The 14,381-nt window shown below is 41.2% G+C and overlaps 1 protein-coding gene across 7 annotated transcripts in view; it reads left to right on the forward strand.

Annotated features, from left to right (window-relative positions):
- The window catches only part of si:dkey-166d12.2 (rap1 GTPase-activating protein 1), a 119,596-nt gene that overhangs the window by 56,109 nt on the left and 49,106 nt on the right, over window positions 1–14,381 (forward strand). For all 7 annotated transcript variants that reach the window (XR_004897588.1, XM_031301959.2, XM_031301956.2 and 4 more), the window contains one exon: window positions 1,012–1,041. Coding sequence is in view for 3 of the 7 variants with exons in the window: in XM_036002052.1 (XP_035857945.1) it covers window positions 1,012–1,041 (30 nt within the window). In the remaining 4 variants the exon portion in view is untranslated. The remainder of the gene's footprint in view (window positions 1–1,011; window positions 1,042–14,381) is intronic.

The following is a 14,381-nucleotide window of genomic DNA, read 5'->3' on the forward strand; positions in this document are numbered from 1 at the left end:
TTACAGAAATCCATGAAACTTAATGATGGTCTCATTGATCGCTTTTAAGAGGATGTTGATTGACTTGGAGGCAGCCACATCTGGCTGTAGATGTTTTGCCTGATGTGTTTAGGATTGTGGTTGACCTTGAGGGATTTTCTTTTGTGTGTATGTGTGGTTGTACTGCTGCCTGTCTTGGCCACGGCACTCTTGAAAAAGAGATTTTTAATCTCAATGAGTCTCTTCCTGGTTAAATAAAGGTAAATAAAAAATATAAAAAAGGAAGCAGTGGAGGGAGGCAACGTGGATCCTATTCAACTGGCTTCATGGAGGCACATTATGGGTGTATATTGTTGAAAACATTAAAGCTGCACTAACCAATATTTCTGTGTTAGCAACAGATCAAATTACCACTTGTATTGTGAAAGGGGTCGTCTGTATAGTGACACAAATAATTATTGCCTGACTCTGTAGTTCCTATAATCTCTATAGAGTGTTTAATAGGGGTGTGAATCTTCACTAGTATCACGATTCGATTATGATTATCCTGTTAATGATTCAAATCAATTCAATATCATGATGCATCACTATGCATCACCTCCTCAATATTATATATTGCTACACATGGTTTTCATAGTCAAATTCAAGCATTAATCAAACTTTGGACTGACATTTATCAGACAACTCAAAATAAATGCTAACAGTTCTCTTGTGTCAGCTCCATCTGTAATTAGCAACTGCTTGCCAAGAGATGACAAGGTGATAATAACATGTTATTTTAGGTTGTCCTTAATATCATAAAAATGTCCTCTTATATTTATTGGAAGAAAAAAAATGCCCAGGATCAATAAAGAATTTGATAAATTTAAATTATTCTTAGTCTACTCCACTAAAATAATTAAGTATTGTTCTATCAGTTAGATAACTCACACGTCTTACCTTTTACCGTTTCACCTTCTCCAGATGTTTGTAGCAACTTTCTGTGATGCATAAGGATGGAAACTGATCTACTGTCACTTTGTTTCTCTCTAGAGTTGACAAGAGCTTCTCCAGGACCTTGTGGTGAGTCCTCTCCTTATTATTAAAAACATTATGCATCAGAGATTGTTGTGTCATGCTTGACTGCTCCCAACACTCTCTTCCCAAACGTTGCATTTCCAACTTCTGACATTTTTGAGGTGGAGGCTACAATATTGTTGCTTCCTTCTTATTCCACTTGACCAACCACTGTTTTGAATAGATCTCTAACTTCAATCATCTGAAAGCAGAATCAAACGTGAAAAGAACGTCTGTCAAGAGTTCAGATTTAGCATTCGTAGTGTCTTTTTGTTGCACCCTGTCAGCATGACTTTCTGTTGTGTGCTGCAGCAATAAAGAAGACATTTTCCATACTTTAACAGCCAGTTGACTCAGCATGAGGAGAATAGAGATAGAATTTGATTGGTCCATGAATGTATTGCTTAGTCAGTTACTTACAGGAAGAAGTATTGTGATAAAGGAAAGCCTCTTCACTTTAATATTCTCAAAAGCTCCTTTTTTTAAGTGAAGACATGATGACCCGAGTAAAGATAGAGTTAAAAAAGGAGAAGGCTGATAAGACCTCTATTTTTAGAGCAGTAAAACCATAAGCACACATTTCCTCTTCTTTATCTCTACCCTTGGCTTTTTCCTGCCTGGTGATAAGAATTTAAATTATGCATACAATTATTTACTCACTTAGCATTGTTGAAATGGAGTAGTAGAGCTTGCAATGTTGCCTATTGGCGGGTAGTCTCACAGCATGGAGAAAGGAATGTGAGGCTGTAAATACAGGGGCAAGAGCAGATGGAGGGTGAAAGGGAGCACACATATGTACAGTATATCATACCAGCTGGCCATGTGGGGCACACACCTCTGAGGTCTCAACCAGAAAGATTGATAACACCACTTTAAATTTGAGTAAAAATTGGAGGTATTTCATATTATGTATTGCAGTACTGAACCCATTAAACTTAGTTGTTTGTGGTACTGTGAGTTATGGAACTTTATATACGAGGCCATGTTTGTGATGTTTTATTGATATTATATAATTGTAATATGCAGACGTACTAATGTGGAGAGTTTCTTATGGCATGGATTCAAGGCAGGAAATATCAAGGTTGTCATAAACACTGCATACTGGCTGTAAATTATCACGGGCAATTAGCAAAACACTGTCCATCCCTGAGTTGAATTAGAGAGAAAAATAGAAAGAGAAGGGAGGGAGAGAGACAAAATATTAATTGCATTTTCTTGAGTGTTTTTGTTTTATTTCTGTGTCAAATGCAATAAAGCAATTTTTGTTCAGAGGGATTTTGTCCTTTTGTTTACAAGGCTCTTAGCGCAGCTCGCCAGCAGCTGAAAAAAGATTGTGTTGCTTCGTTATTATATATCAAATGGGCTATAGAGTCATAAAAAAACAGAGTCATAATGAGTCTGGAAAGTACAATGGGAGGGTATACTGGAAAGGGAAAATTGAATGTGCAAGGATGATTCAGGCTCATCAGAGGAGAATAGAACCTTAGACACCCAGTGAGTTTCATTATGAGGATTCGGGTTTCTCTCTGTCGCAAACAGGTCTGTAGCACATGCTAATGGAGCCTCAGGGCTAGCTATCCACAGCAGAGCTCTCTGATTATAATCCCTGAGTCATTATGCCAATTGTGTACTCCATCAGTCTAAAATTTAGATTAAGTATTAAGTATTAACAACATACCTAGTATTTAATAATGTCTCTCTTGTGGGCACTGGTAGTGATTTCTTGAGGAGTTAGTTTTTTTCTCCAAATCCAGTAGGGTTTGTTCCAATATCATATATATATATATATATATATATATATATATATATGGCCTCAGAAAAGGTTTATGACGTAATTAGGACACATCTCAGTTGTTGTTAGTGTATGACTCCATGTCTGCTACCTAGCCGTCGCACAGCTATTGTGTTAGGAACAGCACCATGTCAGTGAGATTTATTACAGCGGCTTCAAACCTTTATAACCATTATAAAGTGTCTTTCCAGGATCCCCTGTCATGTGCCACTTCCTCAAATCCATCACAACGTTATCCTCAACCAGCCAGGTGTGAGTGTGTGTGTGTGTGTGTGTGTGTGTGTGTGTGTGTGTGTGGGGGGGACAAACATACTTTTCTGTCACTCTGGTTGTCACAACCGTCTCCATCATCTCACCCTGGCTGGCTCACAGACACTTTCTTTTTGACTTGACTTGATTAGGCCTGAAATTTGGACAAGAAAATTCTCTCCATGATGGTGGGAACACACATATTTTGAGGTGCAAAACGGCTCACAGCACAGTGTTCCCAATTAAACGCTCATTAGCCTGATTGCTCTCGATAATGGTGGTGCTTATCTTTCTCAGTCTAAAGCTCCTGCAGTGCTGCAATAAGGAGGCCAGAATAAATGCATTGTCCCTTACAACTCAATTCTGCACTAATGGGGGAAAAGCTTTACAATGACATATTTCAGTCTAGTGATGCAGTCTGGTGATGCATCTAATAAAGCGGAACAATGTGATCAGCATTTCTATTGTATTCTAAATATGAATTAAATGTGTTTCTCAATTAACTTGTTTGGTTAGGGACACCCCTCAAGGGCCTCCTCTTTGAGATCATGTGGCATATAATGTACGTGCACAGCTCGAGGTATGTCTGTTAGCTTGCAGCCATCTACACTCAGCAGCACCAGGGCCGTGATTCGGAGCAACCCTTTGACTGACACGAGGAGCTGCGTGGTAATGGAGTGGTCCTCAGTGTTGAACGATGGGAAAGAGTAGGGCGGAGAGGACTCTAATTGGGCATCTGCGCCTCTTCAGCTTGCTGTTAATGGCCGGTCTCCTTCCTAATATAAGAGTCAGTGTCGTATGGAGAAAGCAAAGAGGAAAAGAGAGTAGCCAAGTGTAGCTCAATGGTAAGATCAAGGGATGTGCTCAGCGAGGGCATGGCTTGACTGTCATGGTGATAAACGAGCTGTTTACATTTGCCTTATTAGACATTAAGGCAAAAAATGAACAAAATATTAGGGAACCCTTCCTAATGTTGCGTTGCACCCAAAAAAAAAATTCCAAACTCACAGATGTTCAATTGGAATGAGATCTAATGCTGCTGCATCAAACCGGAATCATTGTAATGTTCATTGAACCATTCCTGGACAGAATTAGCCTGGCAGTACAGATTATAACCATGCTGCCAGGATATCCTGGGGCTTCAGTTTTAGCAAATGGTCACCATTTATTTCCATTGTGTATTCCTCCGTGTCAATATTTCCACAACTCCTCATTGTACAAAAGTTCAATAATGAAGATGTGGAACTTTGTAAGCTCATTGGCTCATTGTGTTTGCTCCATTATTTCTGAGACCAATGTGTGTCGGTGAGTTTCACTCGGATATTCTATCTAATTAGACCAGGGAGCGTTTCGACAGCGCGACATTTGTTTACAATGTTTGGTGCGTTAGATAGTGTGAAAGCTAACCGAACCAAATAAAAAATGCAACAATGTTGCAACTTCACCCCCAGATCGCACCACGGCTACCAAACTATAGGCGTGAAAGCGATCTTAGTCTTTTCCCACCAGATTGGCACTTGGCTGGACCATCTGAAGGTGCGTCTATGTCCCAGTGCCTGAAATATCAACAATAAACCTGAATAAAATATTTTCATAGTGGTAAAAAAATAACACAAATCTTACAATATTTCACTTTAGACTTTGAGTCTTTTATACTGAAAACATGATGCAATATACCACTTCCAAATATGCAGTAATTTTATGAAACCTCTTATCTTACTATTCATATCTTGCATAATAAAACAAATGTGTTAATTGTCTCTTGAGGCTTGAGTGATAACAGAACAAAATCCTTTTTATAAGCTTTTTTTTCTTCATTTATAGATGGGACGACAGCACTCATTAAACCCAGGTCGAGACTGTGGAACCGTTTCATAGAGCCAGAGTGGCTTAGTTTTATCATAGGGCTGGGACGATGCTTTGTCCCGATTCGATTCTTTCACGATACGTTGGTGCCAATTCGATTTGTATTGTGATTTTCATTTATTGCGATTTCTAGAAGTATTGCGATTTGATAGTATTGAGTATTTCGATTTTCTTTTCCTTCTTGAACAAAAACAAAAGTTGAATAATACACTAATAGCGACAATACATCATGAGACATTTCTAAAAACGAATTGTTTTCTAAGAAGAATGCACATCACGTGTCAGACATTTATTTCATTTGTAAAGAAGTACATAACATGGATTTTCTGCTTTCGGTCATAAAACGGATATGATGTAGTCCCCGTCAGCGGTACCGTATAAACAGAAAATATTTCGGTGAATCATTGGTAAAAAATATAAATAAAACGTATTGATTCTAGGGAAAGGAATACATTTTATAAATTGTCGCCAAAAAAATAACAATACATACATTTTCGACTTTTTTTCCCCCACCCCTAGTGAAAAACACCAAGGTTTTTTTTTGTTTTTTTTGTCGATGGACTGACTGTGATCTGAAACCAGGCAGGAGGGAGACCCCTGCTGCGACCCAGACAGGTGTGTCCAGGAAAACATTATGACCTAAAGCAGTTGCAATGTGGTCTGCTTTTACAGGTTGTGCAGAGGGTACAATCAGAGAGCAGCGCTGTGATGCTGGAAGTAATTTTAGCAGATGGGGTTCGCCTGTTACTCAGTGCACCTGTTCAGTTAAATACATGGTAGACTGCAGCTGCCATGGTAGATGAGAAAAGAGCCATGCATTTTAGGATCTTTTTTGAAGTAAGCTCCACCCTTTTGCCACACTTTAAATTGCATATTTTTTATGATTATAATGTTCAGTTTGAAGACACTTTGACAGAATAGTGTTATTGCTGTTTGAATTTTGAAAGGTACTTTTCAAACACTGATTATAATGATACAACACACACAGGCACCTACTCTATAGTCCTCCCAGTCCCACTTCCTTAGCCTCTCCACTTAATATAGATGTATCAGCTAATTAATTGAAGAGTTCCGACTTATTGAGGGTGCAGTGTTGCTTGCAGTTGTAGCCATTTAACTTTATCAGGAGGTCAACTTCATATAATCAAGCTTTTATTGCATCTCAATTCCCGAGACTCTTCAATTTAAGTAGAATGACAGGGAGCAAAGATGAATGACTCGTACACTGCAGTACAATTGTTTTGCCCAGACATATAGGGTTTGCTTTGTGGCATTTATGACCATTGTTCAGAATTATCAAATCATTCTTCTTATTATCATATTATCACGGTACAATGGCGGACTCAAATGCACGACTCAAGACAGGGAATCACAGGTAAGTCCATTTATTGTTCAACGAACAATGCAGGCAGAGGTACAAAAAGTGGCAGGCAAAAATCATAGTCAAAAACAGTCAAAAGTCTAGAAAACACTGGGAATGCAATAAACAAGGGAAAAACGCTGGAGAGAGTGACTAACGTACAACTACAATCTGGCAGAGGTAAGTGGGACTGGTGAGTATGTATGTATGGGACTTGGGGAAGCTGAAAACAAACAGGTGAAACAAATTAGGGGCGGGGATAGTAATCCTACAGGCAGGAAAGCAGACAAAGCGAGGAAGGGCAAGAGACCTGAAATGAGATAGACTGTTATATCAAAATAAAACAGGAAAAGCAAACAAATAAACAAAACACAAAATAAAAGCAGGAGCTAAACAAGACATATATATTTAATCAATGTTGTCAACTGCAAGTTTCTAAGCTCATGTTTAAAGGAGAATTCCGGTCGATTTCAACACGTAGCTCTGTTGTTTGTGGTCCAGGAGTGCTGTCAGTAGCGAGAAAAACGAAAATAATCAGGGTTGCCTACACCGAGTTATACTCCGGCTGGAGTTCACATCCAGGCGGCTGAAACAGGGCAGGTTTTAAACTTGCTTTTAGCCTCTTAACATGTTCAAGATGTCATTACAAGTGCCTAACCATGTGAAGTGATTCCTTTCGAGTGAACACAGTGAATATGACTGCAGTAGATGTGAAAGAAATGCATAAAAGTTGTGCTAATTCAGCCAGTGCACATACCTCTGTTTAGTTCCGGTGTTCCGGTGAAGTCCACACAAGTCGACTGTCGAACTCATACAATCCAATATTCCAAAACGTATTTTTTCCACCAAAAAACGATGGCCACGAATTACAATGGTTAAATAAACTTGGTAAAATAACGCAAAATATCCATTCCAGTGTTTCCCATATTCAGTCTCAGTCCATGAACGAGGCAATCTGTCTGTGGTGAGTTCACATGTCTGTAAGAAAAGCAAGACAGCTGCGTACTCTCTGGTAAAGTCAGTTGAAGTCAGGTGAAGATCATGTTGATTACACAAAGGTTTGGTAGTGACCGAATGTATCCCCGGTGTTTTGATGAGGACGACTTCACCGAAAAGAGCGAGTGCCGGCATTACTATGGACATCACCACTCGTGCTGGAAAGGAGGGTTCGGTCGATAGTCGAACCTCAGGTTGAAGAGGAACAATGCGGATTCCGTCCTGGTCGTGGAACAACGGACCAGATCTTTACTCTCGCAAGGATCCTGGAGGGAGCCTGGGAGTATGCCCAACCGGTCTACATGTGCTTTGTGGATCTGGAGAAGGCGTATGACTGGGTCCCCCGGGAGATACTGTGGGAGGTGCTGCGGGAGTATGGGGTGAGGGGGTCCCTTCTCAGGGCCATCCAATCTCTGTACGACCAAAGCGAGAGCTGTGTCCGGGTTCTCGGCAGTAAGTCGGACTCGTTTCAGGTGAGAGTTGGCCTCCGCCAGGGCTGCGCTTTGTCACCAATCCTGTTTGTAGTATTTATGGACAGGATATCGAGGCGTAGTCGTGGTGGAGAGGGGTTGCAGTTCGGTGGGCTGGGGATCTCATCGCTGCTTTTTGCAGATGATGTGGTCCTGATGGCATCATCGGCCTGTGACCTTCAGCACTCACTGGATCGGTTCGCAGCCGAGTGTGAAGCGGCTGGGATGAGGATCAGCACCTCTAAATCGGAGGCCATGGTTCTCAGCAGGAAACCGATGGAGTGCCTTCTCCAGGTAGGGAATGAGTCCTTACCCCAAGTGAAGGAGTTCAAGTACCTTGGAGTCTTGTTCGCGAGTGAGGGGACAATGGAGCAGGAGATTGGTCGGAGAATCGGCGCAGCGGGTGCGGTATTACACTCAATTTATCGCACCGTCAGAAGGCAAAGCTCTCGATCTACCGGTCAGTTTTCGTTCCTACCCTCACCTATGGTCATGAAGGCTGGGTCATGACCGAAAGAACGAGATCCAGGGTACAAGCGGCCGAAATGGGTTTCCTCAGGAGGGTGGCTGGTGTCTCCCTTAGAGATAGGGTGAGAAGCTCAGTCATCCGTGAGGAGCTCGGAGTAGAGCCGCTGCTCCTTCACGTCGAAAGGAGCCAGTTGAGGTGGTTCGGGCATCTGGTAAGGATGCCCCCTGGGCGCCTCCCTAGGGAGGTGTTCCAGGCACGTCCAGCTGGGAGGAGGCCTCGGGGAAGACCCAGGACTAGGTGGAGGGATTATATCTCCAACCTGGCCTGGGAACGACTCGGGATCCCCCAGTCGGAGCTGGTTAATGTGGCTCGGGAAAGGGAAGTTTGGGGTCCCCTGCTGGAGCTGCTACCCCCGCGACCCGAGGCCAGATAAGCGGACGAAGATGGATGGATGGATGGGATGGATCACCACTCGGAAGGAATCACTTCACATGGTTAGGTACTTGTAATGACATCTCGAACATGTTAAGAGGCTAAAAGCATGTTTAAAACCTGCTCCATTTCAGCCACATGGGTGCAAACTCCAGCAGGAGCATAACTCGGTGTAGGCAACACCGATTATTTTCGTTTTTCTCGCTACTGACAGCACTCCCAGACCACAAACAACAGAGCTACGTGTTGAAATTGACCGGAATTCTCCTTTAAGGCACACGTTGTCACTGCAGATGAAATGTGGCACATCCTTTTGTCTGGAAAATAGTGAAGACATGTTTGGTGATGAGGTTTTCAGCACAGCTCAGAAACCCTTGTGGTCAGACGTGGCAATTAGTTCAGTTTTTTGTTGATTTTCTACGAAGCCATGAAGGCATTTTGCAGTATCAAGGCTGTAAACGAAATAACTTTTTATTTTCTAGTGTTGTATGCTGTTTTTATGCTTCACCATTACCATATTACCATGTCATATTCCATATTCTTATTCAACTATTATCTAGGGATGTCCCGATCAGGTTTTTTTGCCCTCGAGTCCGAGTCAGAGTCATTTGATTTTGAGTATCTACCGATACCGAGTCCCGATACGATACTTCTATAATATATAAAAAAAGAATAAAGAAGAGCGAAAAAACAGATCCAGGATGTTCCTTATTTTTTATTTAATTCACCTTATTTTAACATTCAACAACTCTGTTAACAAACAGATTACTTCTGTTACATATCTCACAGTTTGCTATGGCAATGTTGTTGTCATCAACTTTATAATACCTCCAGACCGCAGACATACTCGCGCTTTCCGCTTCAAGCTGCTTCCGTGTTCTACTTTGCCTGCATTTAACAATAGCGTCTCTGCAACAAAGTGATGTCATGCCGCACGCGTTGCTGTTTCTGTGTGGAGTCAAAAGGGTCTACCTCTGTGCCTCCGCATAACTATAGATGTGTTAAAAAATAATGAGAATATATATACATATATATCCGAGTCCTGATCGGGAGGTAACGTCTGATTCCGATCGAGTCTGAAACCACGTGATCGGGCCCGATTTCCAATCATGTGATCGGATCTGGACATCCCTACTATTATCAGTATCTTGTCATTCTCTGCTTCAGTCTCTGCTTGAGGTTGGCTGTGGTGTTGTCTTTTTTGTCTCCTTTTTGTGCTCAGCCACAGTGCCCATGTGGAGCAGCTGCTGACAGCCCTGCATGTCCACGTAATGAACACTAATCACCTTATTAGTTACTGGGGCACTCAGAAACACAGCAGAGTGGGCAGGATCAATCAACTTCATCAATCAATTTAGGATAGGAAAATACTTTCAGAATTTTATTTTTAAAAATGTTTGGGAATGTCTGTCTAATGTACCTACTAAGAAATTATTTAAAATGGTGCATTAAGTATGTAAAAAATATTGCTGATATTACAGAAGTTATTTTTGTGTTGTTAAATTGATTGAATATAAAGTTTACCTTGGTGTTCCCTGGAGCCAATATTGTTCACAAAGACACTAATGTAGTTCTTAGGATTTAGTGGATACACATAAATGACATCAAATGTAAAGTGCAAAAGACAACACTTGAGTGCAGTCTGACAGGAAATCAGGGAATTGTTGTGTTAGTGAACTGTGGATGAGCTCCAGCCTGTCTTCCGTATGCTACCTGCCCCCCTTATGGTCCTGTGCTTTCACACCCAGTTTGGGTTCAGGTTTATCACTGCCAAAATCAATAGAGAGGGCTGCCCAAACGTAAGGTAATTATGAGAGTCAGCGGGGTTCTGGGATTGCTGACAATGCTGTTGTTGTGTTGAAGAACTGCTTCCATTCCCACCTCGCACCCCAAGGAAACACACAATAATTACATTTTTGATAGAAAGTTATCTTGTTCCTCTTTTCCTGCCTTAGTTTAAAGGTGCCCAGTTTTCTTGTGAACATACCAAAGTTATGTTCACATTCAGTGTTAATCGCCAAAACACATTGTGTGTATCCGTGAGGTGTAACAAAGTGTTGAGTATCATTTCTGTCATGATACTTTTGCAAAGCCATTTTTTTTAGATATTTCAAATCAGTCTTCTTCTTCTTCTCGGTTGTTGACACATTGCCAGAGTAGTGTGAAACTTGACTGCAGGATGTCAAATGCACAAAATATATACTCATATTTGCATCCTTGTGCACGATACAAACAAAATGGGGACCCACTCGTAAAAATACAAACAAAATGGGGACCCACTCGTAAAAATACAAACAAAATGGGGACCCACTTGTAAAAATATAGTTCCATTGTGCTGCTAGTGGTCAAAAACAAAACATTTTTTTTATTTTCCTACTCTTTCTGCAGCTCTGGTTGTTTTTTGTGTTCAGTACTGGCCTGCATAAGGTAGAATTCACACTAAATCCGGTGCTGCAGCAAAACCCCCAGTTTTATTCTTTTGAATGGGGATAGTCCGTTTAGGACTGTCTCTGTAGCTGCCGTGGGATGGGGGACAAAAACAAGAAAAAAACGAAACAGAAGCACCTATCCTCAACTGCCCAGGTCCTTGTGGAACAGCTGACTGTTTCCTGAAACAAGCTCCAGCACAAAGCACAGCCCTTCCGTCTTTTCTTGACTAGCTGCTGTGAAATGAAGGTGCCTTTTAAGTGCGGTTGGAAATGTCATGTAAACAATACAACAAGAACGGAAAACAATAATTGTGAAATATAAAGGCTACTTTTGCTACATTTGGGGGGTTTAATAGGATTGTTATGATTATTATGATGGATTGGTTAAACAGGACTGCGCAATTTGCTACAATGCCAGATTTGGTCTGAACGCAGCCTGTCTCCATGGCACTCAAATGCAAGCAGTTACAGTACATGCAAGCAGTTACAGTACATGTACACAGTACTTGATATACTGTAGTGATATGTAAAATGGGATTGGCTCTTGTATCAGCCTGATCCCGCTGTCTTTCAACTTAACCGTAGTGGAAATGTTGTTTGTATGGATGAATAATCTTTTCTTTTTTTTTTTCTTTAAAAAAAATATATATTTTAGGCTTGCACTGACCCTTTTAAGGCAAACCAGGACAAAACGATTCTCATACACTTTGTAATTGTACTTACCTGCTACCTTACCTGCCTACATGTTTAGAAACTGTGAAAGCAGGGAATCAAAACAGATTCCTCTAACTAAACTAATATGTATGATTGTTCTGTTACACATAGCTGTTGTTATATACAACATGTAATTTTTTATTTTGTATCTCCCTGAATCTTTGAAATGTTTCATCCATCCACAGAGCTGCTAGACCTTTGGCAGAGTTCACTAGAGCTGCAGAGGCAGTTTTACAAAGATTTTAGCTACACCCCAGGTGTCACTCGAGGCTGCCATTAGGAAGCGAGACTTAAGCAAGATTTGTTGTCCTCACGTATACTGTATGATGGGTGTTACAAGGACAAAATTATTTATAAGTGTTACTTATTCTTTTTCCAAGAGTATTCTCTGCAGTAGGGTGGTGTGTAAATGTTAAATGTATCCGGCTGCCTCAGGAAGAAGACAGCCATGATGAGAGATAGACAGAGAGGGGCCTGAAACTAATGAAATGAGAAATGTGTGTGTGTGTGTGGGGGGGGGGGTAAGAGTCTCAGCATGACCCACATACAATTGCTCTTGTAATTGCACACTGTCTGATTATCTTGACAATTCTAAATTCCGATGGACTCACTTGAAATAAAATACTGATAATTGGTTTACTGAGCCTCCTCCTGATTTGACTCTATTTGTTCTGCTGCGTGAAAACAAAGATCCTCTTTCATCTCCAGCTCCACACCACTGACAGCTCAGAGGCTTCAAACAGGCAGAGAGGAGTTGATTGTACTCGACCTGCATGCTTCATTCATTGGAGCTCAACTTTGTTCAGGCATTTCTTGCTCTCCTTGGGGTAACACTATCGAGTGAGTGTTAGAGCAGCTTACCTGGGACCCTACTACTGCTACTGGAAAACCACAATGTACTGTCGGTGATCCATTGTAACACAGAACCTCCTGAGCAGTAAATGAAAAGAATACAGGCTTTGTGTGTTCCTTTCAGTGTGTGCGTAGGATAGTTCTGGGCTACCTGAAACATTATACACCCATGAGGGCGTGGACAAGCCAACAGGCCGCCCAAAGTCTTGGCTCACATCCCCTTATGGGTTTGTTTCAGGGCCTGCAGCCTGGCTTATCGATTGACTCTACCACCAACATTTTCTGAAGCTCGGTACTCTTAGTAGAACTGTAACTCTAACCTTAGCAAGCAGCTAAATCTGTTTTCAGAGATGATGCCTCAGAGCAAAGTCGCTGGAGGATGTTCATAAGATTCTGGTTTTCCAAAAGGTGTAACAAGTTTGGTAAAGGAATGTATTATTATATATATACACAGGGTGCGATTTGCCCCTTTCTGGTCTACATGTCCCTGCCCCTGCTGAATTATTTTTATCCCTGGTGGGGACAAAATGTATCCCCCCTCAAAGAGATAAATGCGAAAACCATATATTATATATAAAAAATAGAAGTATTTTAAACAAAAAAGCGTCGTAACGTGAACTGTCTATAGTGTGATAGAACGATAAAATCCGAGTGGCAGTTGCTGGTTGTATTTAGCCGCTACAGAGCTCTGGGACGCCAGCTACCAGCGGCAGTTGTTTAGGCGCCAATAGGTGACTGTGAGCCAGGTACAGGCACCGCCAGAGGACAGTCCTTTCAGGGGCCATGGTAGTTGAGTTAAGCCAGAAAAAATAAGTGTCATGCGGCGCTGACAGTTAAGTTTAGGAACCAAAACTATTCGTTAAGTTTAGGAAAAAGATTGGATTTGGATTAGAACACTCCCGAGGAGCAAACGAGCATTTCCTGGGTGAAAGTATTTTGTTTTTGCCGCATATAGTGAACTCCGCTCTCCGGCTTGGAAGCGCTGTGTTTTATGTTGACACCACATTGTGCTATTTCATCTTGAGATTTTATTTCCATTGGATATTGAAGTGCATACGTGTTTTAGCATATCTGGCCGAGTGGCACTATATCCATGGTATTGGAAGGGGGATTTGATTCTTTAATTCTTCTAATGTTTTGTTTTGTTGTGCGCGATCAAAAAACATCTTTTGTTTTCACCTGCATAGATTACTATACGCTATACTACTATATACTATACTATAATACTACTATATGTGTGGGATATACCTGTATAAAAGTGCAATTAATGTTACAAAGTTGTGTAATACCAAAGAAATGTATGTGACACATTCTGAATCATCGTTTTATTCTGAAAAAATCAACTCCTGTGAACTCAGAGTAGGAGTATCTGTGAGCTGCTCCAAAGTACATTCTATGTTGAACGTTTTTCGGATGATGAAGGGATTTATCATTGAATCACTTATTTGTAGATACCGTTTGTTTGTACTGTTTGGTGCAGAAGGGTGTACGTGAACAGGCGACTGGTATTAAAATCCAGTGAATGCCTTTTAAGAGACCACTTTTTTGTGACTGTGCACGTAATGTGTAGTGATGGGTTGTACTGTCTTATGAGGATTAGGGAAATGTGATTTCTCAGTAATACAGTGGACAAAACTGACCTGTGCTTATTCCTCTGTGGGCTGAGCAAGTAATTTTCTCCATTATGTGTGAGTGTGCTTCAAAATCTGCACCGTTT

Source organism: Sander lucioperca, chromosome 6 (assembly GCF_008315115.2).
Source record: "Sander lucioperca isolate FBNREF2018 chromosome 6, SLUC_FBN_1.2, whole genome shotgun sequence".
NCBI classification, from domain to species: Eukaryota; Metazoa; Chordata; class Actinopteri; order Perciformes; family Percidae; genus Sander; species Sander lucioperca.